Below are 20,503 nucleotides of genomic sequence, written 5' to 3' on the forward strand. Positions count from 1 at the left end.
CCATGCTGATGTCATAGGCCTAAGTGATCAGTGATTCACAGTGGAGATATATAAAGGGCGTTAAATATAGAGGTGCTGTTACGTGCAGTATAAGGAAGTATTCCTTTTTAGTCCCTTATCTTAAGATGTCAATGTTAATATCTAGGAGTGGTCTATTGGTCTGTCTGCCAATTATTGATAGACAAGCAGGTCCCTGAAAAGATTGTCAACGTCCCATCTTTATCTGCATGTGTGTGGGGCACTGACGGAAAAGTGTGTCATTATATTGTGGCAGACTCTCTCGTGTAGCACAGGTATACCAAAACTAGTGTACCATAAGGAGTTTCACTTACAAGCCTGATGCTGTTGGTTTGTAATGCTTGATCTTGTGCAGCAGTTAAGAGTCCTTACGTTTCTTTCTTTATGGTACCTCTTTTAACCAGTTCCACAAATCCGGATCTCTCACTTCCTCCATTTCCCTCATAAATTGTCTGTGCAATGTCTTGTTTCTATATTTGGTCATTCTTTCTTCGGCTATACTTTGCTTTCTCACCCCCTCATCCAAAATTGTTTTCATCTGCTACAAAATGAAGTAACATTTCAGTACTTGCTTCAACATACTTGTATAAACTACCTACTTCAATGTTTACACCTTCCTCTACACTTAAACCTCATCCGCCCACTGATCATTTCATATAAAGTCTATCGACAACCGCCTATGGGCGAAGTGCTCTGTTAATGGCTAACAACTTTCTCGTTTTCAGATCCAGTTTCCTGAGTTGTTCTTTGGTCCAACTGATGATTCCTGCACCATACCTTACTTCTGAAACTGCCCTTAAATTGATTGCATTCATCACATTTCCAGCATTCAGTTTAGACTTTAGTATCCTTCTCAAGTACTCTTTAGATATTTCCTTTCTCATGTTGCTGTGTTTTAGGTTATCTGCCTGTAATATCCCAAGATGTTTATATCCATCTCCTTCTTCTAAACCCCTGATAACTTTGCCATCTGGCATCACAAGACCTTCACACTTGGACAGCTCTCCCCTTTTCATGACAACAACCTCACATTTATCAATTCCATGCTTCATTCCAATATCAGTGCTGAAAATGCGGTGTTTATAAGGGTATCTACCTGTATCTCGTTCTTTCCATAAAGTTTTAAATCATCCATGAATAAAAGGTGATCTACAATTTCTTTCCTAACTGTCAGATCATAACCCTCCTCAGCACCATTGACAATGGGATCAGAGTTAACACAAATAACAGAGGTCACAGACAATCGCCTTAGAAGATTACTCTCCTTATATTTATCGACCCTAGGGTATGCCATATTCAGGATCATCCACCATCATGAGTAAGGAGTGGGCGGGGACCCACGAGGGACCGGACCGGCCATCCCAGATGTAGCACAGTACTGGAAGTCAGGAACAAGCTCATTACTACCGTGTGGAAAAGAACAGGAAGCTACCACACTACTTTTCCCACGAAAGCAGTCAACGTCTAGGATCACTCACAGAATCAGAAGGACACCATGGATTGGTGGTACTAGGACCCCCAGGGTGCAGACCGGACGTGTAGTTACTGGGGAGGAAGCAGTCCCAGTGGATCCCGCGACATGTAATGACAGGATTGTACCAAACCTTAGAGGGAGTTCAGTTATTGAGGCTGTGAGCACGAGACATGCTGGGAGACCACTTCTAACACAAGAGAAGATAAACAGCAGAAAACGGCTTACTATTGCCACATGGAATACAAGGACAATAAATCAAGCAGGTAGAGTGGAATTACTAGAGAGAGTGGGTCAAAGATATCAGATCAACATCACAGGACTAGGAGAAACAAAGTGGAAGGGAGATGAAGGGCATTTTTACACCACAAATGGTAGCATGATCATCAGAGGGAAAAATTATAAAGAATGGAGTAGGCTTCATTCTGGACAGGGAAACAGCAAGATCAGTGTTGGGCTATGAATGGGTCAGTAGTAGAGTGATGGCAGTAAGGGTCGCTTCAACCTCAGTGAACATAACCAACTACAACACAATGATGAAGTGGAAGCTTTTTATGAAGAGATTCAACAGCTAAAGAGAAAGTACAGGCAAGACAGAATTATGTGGAGAGTTCAACGCAAAGGTGGGAACAGAAACGAGTGATGTAAATGGAGTATTAGGGTTTGGAGAAAGAGAAATGAAAGAGGAGAAAGGCTCTTGGAATTCTGCAAAAAAGAGGAAATGGTAATAAGTAACACACTCTTCCAGCAACATCCTAGAAGACTTTATACTGTAAATGGACTTCTCCTAATGGGAACACGTGGAATCTGATTGGCTGACATCAGGGGTCATCAAACTACGGCCCGCGGGCCGACTCCGGCCCGCCACCCCCTCTGACCGGCCCCCCAGCCCCTCTGCCCCTCACCACTTGAACTGGCCCTATGAGGCAATCCCCAAAAGTGGTCATGGCCTATTTTTTTTAAAATTGCTTTTTGGCAAATATGTCTGCATCTTGTATTTTGTTGATTTTATCAATTAAAATTTTTAGTTATAAAATGAGCTATTCATATTTTCTGAATTTTCGTCATATGCTCGCAATCAAACAGTGACGGGCAGCGCACGCACAGAGAACGGTCAGTGTTCAGGACAGCAAAATGGCTACCGGTAAGTGAAAAGCTGACAGAGTGCAGAGTTTTTAAAGAACAGTGGACCACCGATTATTTTTTCGTTCAGTGTAAGGACTGTGCAGTTTGTCTTGTATGTAAAGAAATTGTGTCGGTTTTCAAAGAATATAATCTGCGTCATCACTCCGAAACCCGCCACAAAGAGTATATGCTAGTTTGCGAGGGCAAACAAGAGAAGACAGGATTCGGAGGATGAAATGTGGGCTGGCTGCACAACAGAATGTATTCCTTCGCCAAACCCAGATCAACCAGGCTGCTGTCCGAGCTAGCTATAAGGTAGCTCACCTACTAGCTACCCATGGAAAGCCGTTTACTGATGGGGACTTTGTTAAAGTATGCATGCTTGCTGTGGCCGAGGAGGTGTGTCCCGACAAGAAGGATGCGCTCAACGCGGTGAGTCTCTCCGCACCTACTATGACCAGGCGAACCGAAGATTTGGGGGACAACGTGTATGACCAGCTGAATGAGAGAGCGTCCAGAATTTGAGTTTTTTGCTTTGGCCATGGATGAGAGCAATGACATGCAGGACACAGCACAACTGCTGTGATCTATTGATCTATTGCTCATATTATAATTTCACTGGTTTTTTTTAGATGTATTTATTTTATAGGCCTATTTATTTGACCTTTATTAAGTGCTGCACACTATTATTAATATTATTAATATCAACAGGCCTACCTACAACTTATAATTTTCCACTCACCTTTGCCAATCACCTCAACTAGGCAGATGTTTCTTACCTTGACAGCTTTGATGTTATTTTTATTAGAAAATAAATAAATGGAATATCTGTGGTATTTCAAATTAAAACACAGTGTGAAGACTCGATTACTACTTTTGCAAACAACTAGTAAAGATAAACAAGTATGTGCCAGGAATCAAGTGTTGATATAGTAGTGGGGATATAGTAGTGGGGATGGCTGTGCCAGGCTAGTAATCGCTACTACACAATGAGGCCTGCTGGTGGTCATATTTGTCTGGGTCATACAATTCTATGTTATATAGCTGACCTGACCCCGGCCCCCCATCACAGTCAGGAACGACAATGTGGCCCCCAGAGAAAAAAAGTTTGGTGACCCCTGGACTACATTCTTGTACAGAAAAGGTGAAAGTCTGGTACCATTTGTGTCAGAACAAGGCCAGGGGCTGATTTGGACTCAGACCATGAACTTCTTTATGCAAATTTCAAGTTGAAAAAAATTAAAGAAAATAGAGGAGTCTTTTAATGTAGAAGAACTTGGGATACCTTGTATAAGTGCTAAGTATGCAGTGGAGATAAACAGTTTCCAAATACTGCAGCATGAGGTAGAAAGCAAGAGTGCTGAAGAACTCTCCTATTAAGCAAGTGAAGTTATCAGAGAGATTGCACGGAAGGTTTTAGGGAAACCAAAGAAATTTGGAAGAAAACCATGGATCTCTGACAAGACAATCGGATTGGCAGAAGAGAAACGACATCTGAAGAGTTTAAGACACCAGTCAGATGAAATGGAAATGGTGTATACGAGGATGAAGATAGATGTGCAGAGATCAGTAAGAGAAGACAGGGAGAGGTGGCTTGTAGGTACTAAGTACGCTGAAGCCAAGTACAAAAAGAATGACACAAGGGGAGTGTTCAGCACCATAAGGGAAATTACAGGAAAGAGAGGGACATACCAGACAAGTATAAAAGATAACAAAGGGCAAGTACTGACAGATATGAAAGAAGTTCTAGGGAGGTTGAAGCAATACACTAAAGAACTTTTATAAGAGGGTAGGTGGAGTTGGACAGCAACATCTGGGTGTGAATGGAGAAACTGAGAATGTAGAAGAACCAGACATCCTCTTGGAAGAAGTTGTAGATGCTATGAAGAAGCTGAAGAAAAGGAAGTTACCTAAGTGTGATGGCATCCCAGGAGAATTGTAGATGTATACAGGGGAACCAGGGGCTAAAGTGATGCACAGCATTTGCAGCAAGATTTGAAAAAGTAAAGAATGGACAAAGCTTATCTTTTCCCCATACCAAAAACAGGAGACCTACGAGATCTTGTTACTTTATCATATCTTCATTGTTTTTATTTATTCCAGAAAGCTTGTCTTCTACATTTTTAAACCATTCAGCACCTGTATTGTGACTCGCTCTTTTCTTTCTTAAATGCTACCTTCGTTCCAAACCCTTGGATACAGCTATAATGTACAGTTCACCTGATCTCAATCTCTCCAACCTAGTGACGTCCTTCCTTAGTTGTAATATCTGATTGTTAATCCTTCGCTTCCACCATGGCTCCATCTTAGATCTTCTTTCACATTGTTTAATCCCCAGCCTCTTTGCAGTCACTCGTCCTGCCGCAAGTAATAGCTTGTTAGTTTGGGTAATATCTTCGGTTTCTATAAAAGTGAGGATTTTGTTCACTTTGTCAACTTTTTCTTTCAGCCTATGCTTTTCAATGTTTCTCAAGTTCAGAGGAGGTTCTGACTCATTCTCCATACTGTCCAGGATTTCTCTTGCCAATTGGATCTGGTCTGCATTACATCCTTCACTTTCCATTCTATGCACCACACCCCCGGTATTTGTCAGTAAATGGTCCGGTGAATTACAGTTGTCATGTTCCCTTAGCCTTTCTTCCATCTGGTTATTCTGGCTTTCCTCTTGATCTAAACTCTCTTCATGCTGCACCTCGTTACGTAATTCTCTCTTTATCTCCTCTAACTCTACCTCAGCCAGCCAGCCATTTGTTCGAATTGCTCTTGCCTGGTCAGCTAACCTCTGCTTAGAAATTTCGAACACTCCTATCTCTTTCCAAATTCCACTCATTCTTTTTCCTATATCCCCTTCTTGATGGCTCACTCTGATAAAAGCACCTCATTACTGTCTTGTTAACTTCCTTGTTCCATTTTAATCTAGTAGTAGCTTGATGACGACCTGGAGTGGGCTGCTGTCCCCCCCCCAATTTCCCTGCCAGGCGAGGCACTTTCTCTTGAAGCACCAGTCCCGTTTAAAGGGATAGTTCGGGATTTTTGACATGAATCTATATGGTATCCCCGTCAGCAGTGTCGTGCATCCACACTGACTTACCCCCGACAGTGTTCTGTGAGCCTAGATATTGTACAGTGTTGGTCAGTGCACAAGTAGTTCCGGCAGGTTTCCTGGGGTCTGCAAAGTAACACGTTTTTCTTCTCAAAACAGCTCGTGTTCGAATGAGTGATTTATTAGCATAACAAAACCCTTGTAGTCCAAAAAGTCACACCTTGTAATTGCTTGGGGCTACTTTCTCTCAATAGCGATCAGTGCGCGCTGTCACTGTTAACAGTTGTGTGCGAGCTAGCCAACAACTTTCATTAGTTGTTCGACAGTGTTTAGCAGCAGCAAATTGCTTTCCTCCTCAGTATACAAGTGCGCTTCCATGGCAGGGAAAAAGAAACTACCACTGCTGCCTATGTAGTGCCCTATTTATACAAATAGGAGTCATTCAGGATTCAGCCATGTTTTTGCTCCGTGTCATGGCTGAATCCTGAATGACTCCTATTTGTATAAATAGGGCACTACATAGGCAGCAGTGGTAGTTTCTTTTTCCCTGCCATGGAAGCGCACTTGTATACTGAGGAGGAAAGCAATTTGCTGCTGCTAAACACTGTCGAACAACTAATGAAAGTTGTTGGCTAGCTCGCACACAACTGTTAACAGTGACAGCGCGCACTGATCGCTATTGAGAGAAAGTAGCCCCAAGCAATTACAAGGTGTGACTTTTTGGACTACAAGGGTTTTGTTATGCTAATAAATCACTCATTCGAACACGAGCTGTTTTGAGAAGAAAAACGTGTTACTTTGCAGACCCCAGGAAACCTGCCGGAACTACTTGTGCACTGACCAACACTGTACAATATCTAGGCTCACAGAACACTGTCGGGGGTAAGTCAGTGTGGATGCACGACACTGCTGACGGGGATACCATATAGATTCATGTCAAAAATCCCGAACTATCCCTTTAAGCCGTTTTCACTAGTACAAGGAGTTTCCATTTTCATCAGTTGTTGTTGTTGTTGTTGTTAATAATAGTTTTCCTCTTCATCTAAACTCTCATGCTGCACCTCGTTACTTAATTCTCTCTTTATTTCTTTAATAATAATAATAATAACGAAGAATGATGGGCCTAAATAAGCAATAGTAGAAAGCAAAGGTGGTTCCCAAGGCTTGAATGAAAAGAACTGTGACCACTTGAAATGAACCCTGACAACTTGGTCTTTGGAGTTGTTTGGTACACTTATCAGGTAACAGAAGGGAATTAATAATTTACCTGCAGATTTATATCTAGGAGAGTGAATACTGTATGAGGTGCAGTAATGAACCCCTTATAGAAAGTGTTATTCTGTAGCATGGGCTAGGCTTTTCTTTTAAGCTTGGAATTCTGTTCAAATAAATAAATTTGTTGAACTGCACGCACGCAAATTGTGTGTGTGTGTGTACACACACACACACACACACACAATCTACCTGTGAAACTAGAACTGGTTACAAATCTTATCTTGGCCTGTAGAGGTAATATGGTAGCACACATGATACCCTTTTGACATGGAGATGAGGCTTTAGTTGGAACAGGTGCTGCTTGGACACCCTTGCAGCACCATGGCTGACCTTGGATACGTTGATCTGCAAAAGTGATGCGAGCTGCAGTGGAGACTGTGTTGTGTTGACTCAGCATTCTTGGCTTTACAGAGGTTTCCTTATGGATTCAGTCATACAGTACGTTTTGCATCATGTGACCAAAATTAGGTACATACACTGTAGACCAAAGGTTCGAAAATATTTTACCATTAAAGGTCCCATGGCATGAAATTTTCACTTTCTGAGGTTTTTTAACTTTAAAATGAGTTCCTCTGACCTTCTTAAGTCACCCCAGTGGCTAGAAATTTCATAATGTGTAAACCAAACTATGCCCAACATTTGAGAATGGCGCGTTGATAAGCTCTTCCCTTTACTACGTCAGCAAGGGAGATGATCCCCCCCCCCCCCCCCCCCCGGATTCCCACCCACTGTATGGATTGCCCGCCCAGTTGTAGTGAGCAGACCATAGAGGACACAACATGGCATCACCTAAGCGAGCGAAACATGGAAATTGCGCTGTACATGCATGTGACAACACAGAAAAGGGTCTGTTTTTACTGCCGACGGGAGAGCCCCTGAAGACGCAGTGGCTTAATTTTATTTACTTCAATAATACGCCGTCGAGTCTACCTAAGACGGTGTATGTTTGTTGGAAGCATTTTCCTGAGGAATGTTTCCACAACTTGGGACAGTACAGGGCAGGTTTTGCACATCAACTGTCACTGAAGCCTGGGTCCGTACCAAGCATCCCTGCCGCATCAGCAACAAACACCGAACAAGTAAGTGTATAACTGGTCGTTTTGCCGTGTTTTAAAATCGGTGCGTTAGCCTAGCAATGGCTACATTAGCTGTGCAGCTAACCGCTTCCTGCAGTTAGCCAGGTAATCTGCGCTACAAAACTAAAGAGCATGCAGCATGCTCTGTTAAACTGAGTTTAGTCTGGAAATTGACTAACTTATGAGCTTATGTTTGACTATTGCTCCGCAATGCATGTCTTCTGTTGGATAAGGGATATGTTGCTGTAGTTGTTGCTTCTATCCTCTTTGGTTATGGAGTGCGTGTTCAAGCCTAGGGTATTATACGTTCATAAACTACCACTCCGAACACTCTCACTCTCTGTTCTCTGTGTCACGTTGAGTTTATGAAAGGAGTCCGAGGGAGAACGGGGTTTTGTCTTAGCAGCGTGGCTACAGGCGCTGATAGCAGCGAGTATGTGTGCGTGCAGCTTGGTCAAGCCCCTCCCCCTCCCCCCATGGCCCGCCCCACCCTCTACCCTTCCCCGCCTCCATGCTTCTCATTAGCAAAACGACGCACTGGGAAAAGCGCTGAAATGGGGCTTTCTCCCAGGAGGCTATATTTACGTGCCGAGGGTTCATTTCGAGAAAGGCTGCGGATATAACATCCGGAAGCCTCCACGAGCCCGTTTAAAGCATCAACAAACCACCATGCCATGGGACCTTTAAAGACAATTTGCCCGACAGACTTTTTTTTTTTTCATTCATAAAATGAGCATAGATTAATATATAAAAAGAATAAAACGGGCATTTAGTGACTTATTTTAAGTTTGCATAGTCATGGTGAAGGGCATTTTTGGCCTGGTCTAATCCTCCTGGCAGGGGTAACCATGATTAGGGCTAAAATGTCCTAGGAGCCTTGTATGCAGTCCATCATAGTGAGTGTGAATGGTCAGGCTTGATTCTGGTCCCACCTGACCTTAACATATAACCCTAAATGAATCACCAGTGATGCTTAGTGAAGTTCAAGCATTGCATTGTTCAGTAGTTCAATAGCCGTCAGGAAGAGTTTTGTTTCATCAACTCCTCAAACTGCTTGCTGATGGAGCTGATGTGGTGTTTTTTTTTTTTTAACCTGAAAATTTTGACACGTAACAACTCTAAGTCAAATAAACAATCCTCCTTACTGTACAGAAACAGTGTGTTCATGAGTTGAATTCCTGGTAAAATTTTCAGCTGTTTCCTTTTTTTTTTCCCCTATTATCAAACTGATTATACTTAATTTTTAATGCTAATAGATTTGAGCAGGTAAACATCTGTTTTTATTTGTTAACACTTGTCCCGCATCACCATGGGGAAAAACAATCATATTTATTTCCAGTGGTAATTGGAAATGGACAAAGGCCATTCCTGGTGTTTTTCATTAAATATTAAACTCGGTGAATTATACATCCACCATTTTAACAAGCAGTGTACACAGCACTGACTGTAGTGAAATGGTGTGGAAAGGAATGTTAGTTGAGTAGTGGGTTATTCTGCGGATGTGTTTTGCCTGCTGTGTTTCCTGGAGGAGTAAGCTCTCTTCTCAGACACTGTGCTTGAGCTTAGGCTTCTGTGTAGTGGAATTTTACTGAAGCTGCCATGGATGCAGTGAAATGTGTATCTGCTCTTGCTCTACCATGCTGGGAGGGCAATCAGTCATGACATTCTCTCTTTCATTCTTCTGTTCCTTTCCCCCCATCCATTCACCATCCTTTGTGGCTCATCTTGCAGCAGTCTGTTGTCAGTGCCAATAAGTGGTGGATAATATAAGATATAATGTTATTCAGCGAACATATGATCATGGGCACATGTCTATTGTGGACACATTTAAAAATGAAACGGCAAAAAAGTCTAGTGCTGAATTAACACCTGTTTATTCAAGATAATTGAACATTACAATGAGTCAATTTGGCACACTAGGTATTACTTTCCTTCACGAGAAAAAAAAGAAAAATTACATAAATCTGGGCTTGTCTAACAGGTGGAAAATAATTAGGCATGCTGATAATCAGGTTGTATATCATATCTTAAAAGAAGCATTTTCAAATTTGGAGAAGCTCTTTATTTTTGAAGCTTGCCTTCTGTACACTTCCAAGACAATAGTATATAAATTTCTTTCCACTTTTTACACTGTGTCAACTTCACAACCATCAGATTATTCTTCCAAGGTAATTAGTGACACCAATTCCATAATCCGGGCGGCACGGTGGCGTAGTGGTTAGCGCTGTTGCCTCACAGCAAGAAGGTCTGGGTTCGAGCCCCACAGCCGACGAGGGCCTTTCTGTGTGGAGTTTTCATGTTCTCCCCGCGTCCGCGTGGGTTTCCTCTGGGTGCTCTGGTTTCCCCCACAGTCCAAAGACATGCAGGTTAGGCTAACTGGTGACTCTAAATTGACCGTAGGTGTGAATGTGAGTGTGAATGGTTGTCTGTGTGTTAGCCCTGTGATGACCTGGTGACTTGTCCAGGGTGTACCCCGCCTTTCGCCCATAGTCAGCTGGGATAAGCGCCAGCTTGTCTGCGACCCTGTAGAACAGGATAAAGCGGCTAGAGATGATGAGATGAATTCCATAATCCTGTTTAATAGAAAGAGGTGACTGAAACTCTAAGGTAGCATGATACAGGAATTTATGGATGAAAGGAAGAGCTTACTTTATTACAGCTCCACTACAAACATGTCATGACTGATGTGATGTTGCAACAGTTGGGTAATTTATCATAAACTGAAAATTTGAATTGGCATGTGTTCTAGATCAATTATGGTTACGATTTCCTCACATTTAATAACTGGAATAATTTCTGGAGTGCAGTGCAGTATGGGGCAGATAAACATGATCTTAATATAACTAATTTGCTTAAAAGACTTGCTGACAACTGAATGTGTCCAAGAACTTGAAGGCTGAGCTGTTCTGAGCACTCATCTAAAGGTAAACACTAGATATTTGGCAAGCTCTAAAAAGTGTCTTGGGTGTAGTGTCTTGACTGCATGCTTCATTGATCTGTCACAACTTTATTGTTGTGGACTGTAGATAAAGCACAGTGTGCCTTACTTTCAGACTTTGAACATCTCAGGAGTCAGATGAGTTATCTTAAAGTGCCATTCCACCATTGGATGTATTCTTTGGCATAAAATACAATATATTTTATGACAACATGACTAGACAGAGAAATCTTTTAGCTTCAAAATGATATATCGAACATAATTTTTTGACAACGACAAGTATATTAATTTTGCGACCAAAGTCACCTACCCTTTTAATTTCCGCGCGGTAGTGAAACATGATGTCATCGGCAGATTCCCCTTCTTGTGTACCACGTGTCGGTCTATTTTTAGACCAGGAAACCCCCAAAGTGAGAGAGTCATTTCTCCTCGTATATGGGGGCCAAAAAAATTTCGAAAAATTGAGTTAATCTTTCAGTTAGCTAGATTTATTGGTATTATTTTTATCGCGTTCTATCTGCCATTGCTGATATGTGCCACGTCACACGTCACGTGGTACACAAGAAGGGGATCCTGCCGATGACATCACGCACGGAAATTTAAAGGGTAGGTGACTTTGGTCACAAAATTAATATACTTGTCGTTGTCAAATTGTTTGATATATCATTTTGAAGCTAAAAGATTTCTCTATCTAGTGATACCATTTATATATGTTGTCAAAATATATTGTATTTTATGCCAAAGAATACATCCAATGGTGGAATGGCACTTTAAGTGATTTACTGAGACCCTTTAAAACATAAATGTGTAAAAAAAAAAAAAAACCCATAAGCTGTTAATGGACTGGTGCCCTGTATACTTATGGATTCCTGGCTTGAGCCCAGTGCTCCCAGGATAGGTTCCAGATTCACCATGACACTCCAGGTTGTCCACTTTCCTCCTACTTCCCAAATCTTGTTCATATAACAAACTTGTTATATGAAAGGGGCTTTAATGTACAACCCCGATTCCAAAAAAGTTGGGACAAAGTACAAATTGTAAATAAAAATGGAATGCAATAATTTACAGATCTCAAAAACTGATATTGTATTCACAATAGAACATAGACAACATATCAAATGTCAAAAGTGAGACATTTTGAAATTTCATGCCAAATATTGGTTCATTTGAAATTTCATGACAGCAACACATCTCAAACAAGTTGGGACAGGGGCAATAAGAGGCTGGAAAAGTTAAAGGTACAAAAAAAGGAACAGCTGGAGGACCAAATTGCAACTCATTAGGTCAATTGGCAATAGGTCATTAACATGACTGGGTATAAAAAGAGCATCTTGGAGTGGCAGCGGCTCTCAGAAGTAAAGATGTGAAGAGGATCACCAATCCCCCTAATTCTGCGCCAACAAATAGTGGAGCAATATCAGAAAGGAGTTCGACAGTGTAAAATTGCAAAGAGTTTGAACATATCATCATCTACAGTGCATAATATCATCAAAAGATTCAGAGAATCTGGAAGAATCTCTGTGCGTAAGGGTCAAGGCCGGAAAACCATACTGGGTGCTCATGATCTTCAGGCCCTTAGACGGCACTGCATCACATACAGGCATGCTTCTGTATTGGAAATCACAAAATGGGCTCAGGAATATTTCCAGAGAACATTATCTGTGAACACAATTCACCGTGCCATCCGCCATTGCCAGCTAAAACGCTATAGTACAAAGAAGCCGCCGTATCTAAACATGATCCAGAAGCGCAGACGTCTTCTCTGGGCCAAGGCTCATTTAAAATGGACTTTGGCAAAGTGGAAAACTGTTCTGTGGTCAGACGAATCAAAATTTGAAGTTCTTTATGGAAATCAGGGACGCCGTGTCATTCGGACTAAAGAGGAGAAGGACGACCCAAGTTATCAGCGCTCAGTTCAGAAGCCTGCATCTCTGATGGTATGGGGTTGCATTATTGCGTGTGGCATGGGCAGCTTACACATCTGGAAAGACACCATCACTGCTGAAAGGTATATCCAGGTTCTAGAGCAACATATGCTCCCATCCAGATGATGTCTCTTTCAGGGAAGACCTTGCATTTTCCAACATGACAATGCCAAACCACATACTGCATCAATTACAGCATCATGGCTGCGTAGAAGAAGGGTCCGGGTACTGAACTGGCCAGCCTGCAGTCCAGATCTTTCACCCATAGAAAACATTTGGCGCATCATAAAACGGAAGATACGACAAAAAAGACCTAAGACAGTTAAGCAGCTAGAATCCTAAATTAGACAAGAATGGGTTAACATTCCTATCCCTAAACTTGAGCAACTTGTCTCCTCAGTCCCCAGACGTTTACAGACTGTTGTAAAGAGAAAAGGGGATGTCTCACAGTGGTAAACATGGCCTTGTCCCAACTTTTTTGAGATGTGGTGTTATGAAATTTAAAATCACCTAATTTTTCTCTTTAAATGATACATTTTCTCAGTTTAAACATTTGATATGTCATCTATGTTCTATTCTGAATAAAATATGGAATTTTGAAACTTCCACATCATTGCATTCTGTTTTTATTTACAACTTGTACTTTGTCCCAACTTTTTTGGAATCGGTGTTGTATGATGTAAAAAAAAAAATGGGATAGATAACAAATTTTCATTCCCGCTCAGTCTTCCATAACAGAAAAGTAACAGACATTGTGTATTCCCACCTGACTGTATTTAATGAGCTGCCTACAGAGTACGAATCTCCACAAGATGTGGAAAACATGCAAGACCGGATATGGTGTATTATTCATAAGGCAGCTTCTATGAACACCTCTCTTACAGAGAATGAAAATGATCTTGTCATATTCCACAGCATCACAAACAGTACCAGATATCTGACGAGCAGTTTCATCTTCAGTACGAGCAGCCAACAGTTCTTTAATTTTGGTGGTGTTCCAATTTCCAGTCTCACGTGCTGCTGTTTTTGTTGCTTTGTTTGCCGCTGGTTATTTTACACTGCAGCAGTATGAGTAGTGCCCTCACAATATCACGACATCATTTACATCACCGCCAGCAACGTCATGACCAGTCACTACATATTAATCCAATGGTTCTGACTCCCACTGGAGCCGTGGCAAAAGATTACTGTAAACGTTACTAGGTTGCCAGGGAGTAGTAATAGAAACATTTCGACTTGACCCTTTTGCTCACACACCATTACAGCATAACAGTAGTAAATATCCGGTTTTCAGCTTGCATGTGAATGGTGTATAAATTACCTCTAGTTGTGAAGGAGTGTGTGAATCTGTGCTTGTGATGGACTGGTGTCCAATTCAAGCTGTATTCCCATTTTACAGTAATCCTGGGATCCATCACAACCCTGACCAGGATAAGGCTGTTACTCAAGATAAATGAGTGCACAAATATTTCTCCCTTATAATTTATAAAGGGGGGGGAATCCAAAACGAAAATTCCAAGTTTTTCAGTTTAATGGCTACATGGTTTATATATTTGACCGTTAATCAGAGGTTATGCTTAAAAACAGTGCAGTTAATTTTGGGGAAGGAATATGTTTCAGTATTCAACGATGGAAAAAGTGAATGAATTATGAAAGAAAATCTAGAATTTAAATGCTTCTAATTGTCTATAACTAGTAATCCATTCTCTCAGTTCCACTCTCTCCCCCTCCGCTCACTGACAGGACTGTTCAAGCAGAATGTGATTGGATTCCCACCCTGCCATTCACATACAAAGACGCACACACCGCAACACCCACACAGCCAACACATTATACGATTCTATACCACATGGAAGGGATTTGGTCAGTGGAACTTGTTTGAGGTTGATTTAACATATGAATAACGATAGCACAAAATAATAATAAAAACAGATGACCTTTGCATTGTGAGAGAAGCCACGTGCATGGAATCTAAAGGCAGCTCCTGCATTTGTCAAATGAAAGAGAGCAGGTAAGCTGTTATTGTCACCACACTGCTGCTGTCTAGTTGCACGACAGTGTTGCTTTGTTTTTCTGTATGTTTACTTTGGCGCTGGCTTATAATAGAGACTGCATTCTAATAGGGACATGTAACAGATGCTGGCTAAAGCACTTTTGTATTGGATGAATTGGATACATTGGGTTGTGTTTTTTTTTGGTTTTCAGTGAAGTTAAGCTGCAATTATGGGTGTGTGACAGCATGTAGCAGCTGTCCTTGTGTGCAGTTGTAGTTTATGGAAATGTTATGAGGTTATGTAGGTGGCTTTGTCATGTATCTTCATAACAGAATGCACTTGGTTTAAGATAAATATAACCCATGCAAATTAATTCAAATGCACATTTCCTGTGTCCTGTATTTCGAAACAAAGTCTAGTATGAGGGGAATTTTAACAAAGTTGATATGACATTTTATGGCTCTGTGATCAAATGTATTGCTTTTTAGGTTGCTCAATATTGAGAAATGTACACTTACGATTAATTTAAGATTAGTTAATAGCGGAGATATTTTAGCTGTTCTTACAGCTCTTTTGTCTGCTGTGGCAGCGAGCTTTGAGTAGTTCCAGAACAAAAGCCGCCTTGATCCATTGGAGTGGATTAATTAGACATGAGGTCGAAAAAGTACTACACTTCAACATGCATCATGGCATCGCTATATTGTATTAACTACTTAAGAAAAGGATCCCACAGTATCAAACTTCTCTTTTTTTTGTTTTTGTTTTGTGGTTTTGAAAGTGTGCTACCATATTGCCTTTAACTGACATACTGGAGTCGTCCCTCCCCCACTGGTCCCCTATTAAACATGAATGCTGCACCCCCCACTTTTAACAACAGAGTAGTGCCTCCTCTATGCTCTTAAAACAAAATCTATTGTCCTGTCAATTTTAGATAATTCGGTTGAGAATTTAAATTTTCTGAAACGTCTGAGACCAGTTTTATTATGAATTCTGGAAGCTAATATTCAGGTAACTCTCTCTGAATAACAGGTTTTTTATATGAGTTACTTTTTTAAAATTCAACAAATGTTAGTCACATGATGACAGCATATATTGTGTATAGCATTGCCCCAGCTCTCTTATATTCAAGTCCGTTTATTTCAGCTGTGTCCACTCCATAGAGGATAAAAAAATAAAAAAAAAAGAACATTTCTGGGCTCACGCTAGCCGCTCGCACGTCCGCAAATTGCGAAGTTTTATTCCAATTTGTGAAAAGAAAATCATCTGTATTCTCATTTTATGCAAAAGTCATTTAAAGTTTAAGCAAAATCCATCAAACAATTGCGATTTGTCCATCTTCGATGTTTTGATTTATAACCAACACCCCCGAGTTTCGAAGCTTCTTATTGGTTGACCGCAAATTACGTCTTCCAATAGCATCGCACCTTACATATAAAATGATCAATTTCCGAGTTGCGCTGATAATGTCGGCAATTCTTGCTCATTAGTGAACAATATTATAGCAAGGTTTGTTTAAAATAAATTATCCAACTTTACGTATGACAAAAACTTATCTAAAAAGTGAGATATTAGAATATTCTGTTAGCTTTCTCAGTTAGGGATAAAAACACGATATAACCATTCTAAAGACGTATTTTCTACATAATATCAACCCTGACAGCAATGTATGAAATCAAAGATTTATCACACCCATAGGTGTGATAAATCCCTGATAGAGTTGGAAGCCACTCACCATGCAGTTATGCTACACAGCCTGACAGCATACTACAGAGGGTGACTAAGGGCTAAAAGGTGCATAGATAGCAAAGAATGCAAAGCACATCACACCAGATGTTCGATAAAATGAAAAAATGAACTCCGTAAACCAGATTAAGCGGGTTGAATTAAACACACAATTTCATTACGTATATACAGTTGATGAAATGATCAAAATAAGAGGATTCAAGAATAAATAAGCATGCTATGAACATAAATCAAGAACATGGAAAGACAAAGGCAGGAAACAAGCTTGCAAACACTATTGAAACACCAACAAACTACAATAATTCATTTTTCAATATTATGTCAGTGCAAGAAACATTTAGAAGTATAACATATATCTTGCTAAAAAAAATACTTTGCTAAAAAGAAAATTGTTCTTTTAGCATTTCTTGCTAAGCGAAATTGCAAATTGCTAAAGAAAAATTTGAGTCTTTAGCACTTTTGCTAAAACAATTTGGGTCCAAGAGTGAGCACAGCATTTGCATGCTAGTCCCAGGGCTTATAGGTGCATTGATGCACTCTGTTGTCTAAAGGGGTCTGAAACAGAAATCAACAAACTACTATCACTTCTAGAAACAAAACAGCAAACCTGAAGCAAAATGATCAGGATTACACACTCAGCAATTATGGCACTTTAAGTGATGGTTAGGGTATTACTTTTAGAAGAATTGTGTAATGAGACTACCAGTATATATTAATAACTGGCTTTGCTGAAGCACACACGTCTGATTATGATGACAGATTAAAAAAAATACTCAGACAGTAGGATGCTTGTAAGAAGGCTGTTTATGATCACAAACTGTGAAATTACAGCATTTTTAACAGTGTGAAGTATGATTGCTTTTAACACTGTGCATTATAAAGCAGTGTTGAAAATACAACTTCATAATAAGACAGTAAAAGTTATGGGTTTTTTAGTAAACTATTTTAAGAATGATCCTGCATTATGATTACTACTGATGGTTTCCTTTTATCATGTCTTGCAGTGTATGGTGAAATCCACTCTGCTGCATTTATCTCCAGCTGTGACTTTGTTCTGGCAAATTTCACAGCATGTCTGGTACCTACGATGAGAGTGTGCTGTATGATGAGACCACAGACAGTTTCTGGGAGGTCAGCCCCTTGTTTATTTCAACATAATGTTCCAGACAACTAACACAATGATTTTGCCATGTGACTTTTATATCATGAGCTCATATAAAGAACCGCTGTCATAGCAGCCATGTTTTGTCACAGGTTGGGAACTACAAACGTACAGTGAAGCGCATCGATGATGGCCACCGGCTCTGCAATGACCTGATGAGCTGCATTCAAGAGCGTGCCAAAATAGAGAAGGCCTATTCACAGCAGCTAACAGACTGGTCTAAGAGATGGAGACAGCTAGTGGAAAGAGGTACTGAGAAGTAAATAATTTGTGGCTTAGAGATTGTCTATTTACTAATTAACTTAGTTCATATCTAGACATTAGATATATCACCTCTTGTTCTTTCTCTGTCTGTATCTCAGGGCCACAGTATGGGTCTGTAGAGAGGGCCTGGATGGCAATGATGAATGATACCGATAAGGTGAGTGATCTTCACCAGGACATAAAGAACATTCTGCTGAATGTGGATTTGGAGAAAGTGAAAAACTGGCAGAAAGACTCCTACCACAAGCAGATCATGGGAAGCTTTAAGGAGACCAAAGAGGCAGAGGAAGGTTTCAGAAAGGCTCAAAAACCATGGGCCAAAAAGCTTAAAGAGGTGAGGAACATTATTGTTAAGATTCTGTGCCCTAGATTTGTCAAATCATTGTAAAAATAAGCAATTGGCACATGGCAACATGAAAAGAAAAAAAAAAATATATATATATATATATATATATATATATATATATATATATATATATATATATATATATATATAATTTTTTTTTTTTTTTTTTTTAATTTAAAATTTTTTTACTACAATGATTTGACGATATAAATCATTAAAGACTTCCCCTGACCCACTTCCCATCGACTGAGAGGAACGAAACTTGGCACAGTTAATAGTCTTTCTCTACATAGGTACCACCAAGGTTGATACACTTCTCCCATCGCTTTATGCACCTGTGAAGGCCTTGCCTATAGAAGTCTGCAGGTTACATCAGAAGCCATGACTTGACCTCGAAAATGAGCATTTCATCATCTGAGAAGTGCTTGCCCTTCAAAAATGACTTCATGGTTGGAAAGAGGTGGAAGTCAGATGGTACAAGATCGGGAGAGTAAGGGGGGGGGGAGTGAGGAAGGATTTCATAGCCACAGGACTGTGCTTCTGTCTGGGCAACATGTGAGTTGTGAACCAGGGCATTGTCTTGCAGGAGTTGGACCCCTTTGGTCAGCATGCCATGCCTCTTGGTTTTGATGGTCTCCCGCAATTTCTGTAGCAGTGAAGCATAGTATATCCCGGTAATTGTGGTACCCTTCGCCAGGAAAGCCATCATCACTACTCTGCGCGGCTCCCAAAAGACCATGAGCATGACCTTGCCCACCAAGGGTTGCACACCTGCCTTCTTCGGAGGTGGTGAGTCATAATGCTTCTGTTGCTCCGACTGGGCTTTAGTCTCTGGATCATAGTGACAGACCCATGTTTTGTCCTGCATGATTAGTCTGTTGAAGAAGTCCTCCTGGTTTTTTTTTTTTGGCACATGGCCAAAAGAGCCTGGGAGCAGTTGACTTGTTCCAGCTTCTGGAAAGGTGTGAGCAACCAGGGTATCCATCGTGCAGACAACTTCCGTATGTACAAATGGTCATGGATGATTTTTTTTTTTTTTCCCACAGACCCACACTGATCTTGACATCGTGGGCTAGTTGGCGAACGGTTATAAGATAGGAGAGCCTTTTATTATCCCACAAGGGAAAATTTACATTGTTACAGCAGCAAAATATATAAAGAGAAAAAGATAAGGCAGTGAAGGAGTAGTGCAAAAGTTCCAAGTATACAAAAAAGGATATATAAAACCTACAAATTTAGAGATAAAAAAAATTTAACAAATTTGCATAAATTAAATGGTTTGCGCATATATATATATATATATATATATATATATATATATATATATATATATATATAACATAAGCGTATTACAAAGGTGGTATTGCACGTGTAATTATTGCACAGGTATTATTAACAGTATTACCCAGATAGTGTTGCACAAGTAAGTCAGTATATTGCACAAGAGCCATTTTAACCATGTGTAGCTAGCAGTTTGCTGTAAAGTACTGATGCTGATAGTCGGTGCACACAGTATAAGTTCAGAGGGGTTTCTATGGATGTAGAAGTGATCTGGACAGTATTGTTTATTATTGAGTGGTGTCTGGTGCTGTGCTTGGTGAGGTGCCGGTTGTACAGTCTCACAGCAGTAGGGATGAAGGAGCTCCTGTATCTCTCCTTAACACACTGCAGATGGAGGAGCCGGTCACTGAAGGAGCTGCCTAGTGCTGCTACTGTCTCCTGCAGTGGATGCAGACCTGTTTACTCCTACGATTTGTCCGTAGTTCCTACGATTTTTCAAAACAAAATACAGACTACGAATTCTTGTCCAAAAACTACGATTTATGGCTGAAATGTTGCCAAATGTTTCATCAGGCTTTCGTCTAAACGGGGGAACAGGGGCGCTGCGCCCTCTTACTCTCGGCGTGCGCCCCCTTACCGACTCCGTGAAAACATCCCAGCAACACTACGTGACAATGTGTCTGATCATCAAATACGTTATAATTGCTCCAAAAATATTCCAATCATAGTAGATACACCGCCAGATGGTGCAAAAACAATCCGAATTGACGTTTTCCAGACTGAGGCGCCATGTTGTTTAGTTGTTTACTTGTCGTGGCTGCTCTCGTGAGATTTGACATGGG

The 20,503-nt window shown here is 40.6% G+C and overlaps 1 protein-coding gene across 3 annotated transcripts in view; it reads left to right on the forward strand.

Annotated features, from left to right (window-relative positions):
* The window catches only part of pacsin1b (protein kinase C and casein kinase substrate in neurons 1b), an 88,674-nt gene that overhangs the window by 42,096 nt on the left and 26,075 nt on the right, over positions 1–20,503 (forward strand). Inside the window, exons 1-4 of one of the 3 annotated variants that reach the window (XM_060919320.1) lie at positions 14,785–14,882; positions 17,613–17,739; positions 17,863–18,019; positions 18,133–18,368. In XM_060919320.1, the coding sequence (XP_060775303.1) occupies positions 17,680–17,739; positions 17,863–18,019; positions 18,133–18,368 (453 nt within the window). In that variant the 5' untranslated portion in view covers positions 14,785–14,882; positions 17,613–17,679. Of the gene's footprint in view, positions 1–14,784; positions 14,883–17,612; positions 17,740–17,862; positions 18,020–18,132; positions 18,369–20,503 lie in introns of those variants that run through there. The other 2 variants (XM_060919319.1, XM_060919321.1) reach the window with 2 other exon arrangements.

This window comes from Neoarius graeffei, chromosome 4, assembly GCF_027579695.1.
Source record: "Neoarius graeffei isolate fNeoGra1 chromosome 4, fNeoGra1.pri, whole genome shotgun sequence".
In the NCBI taxonomy this organism is placed as follows: domain Eukaryota; kingdom Metazoa; phylum Chordata; class Actinopteri; order Siluriformes; family Ariidae; genus Neoarius; species Neoarius graeffei.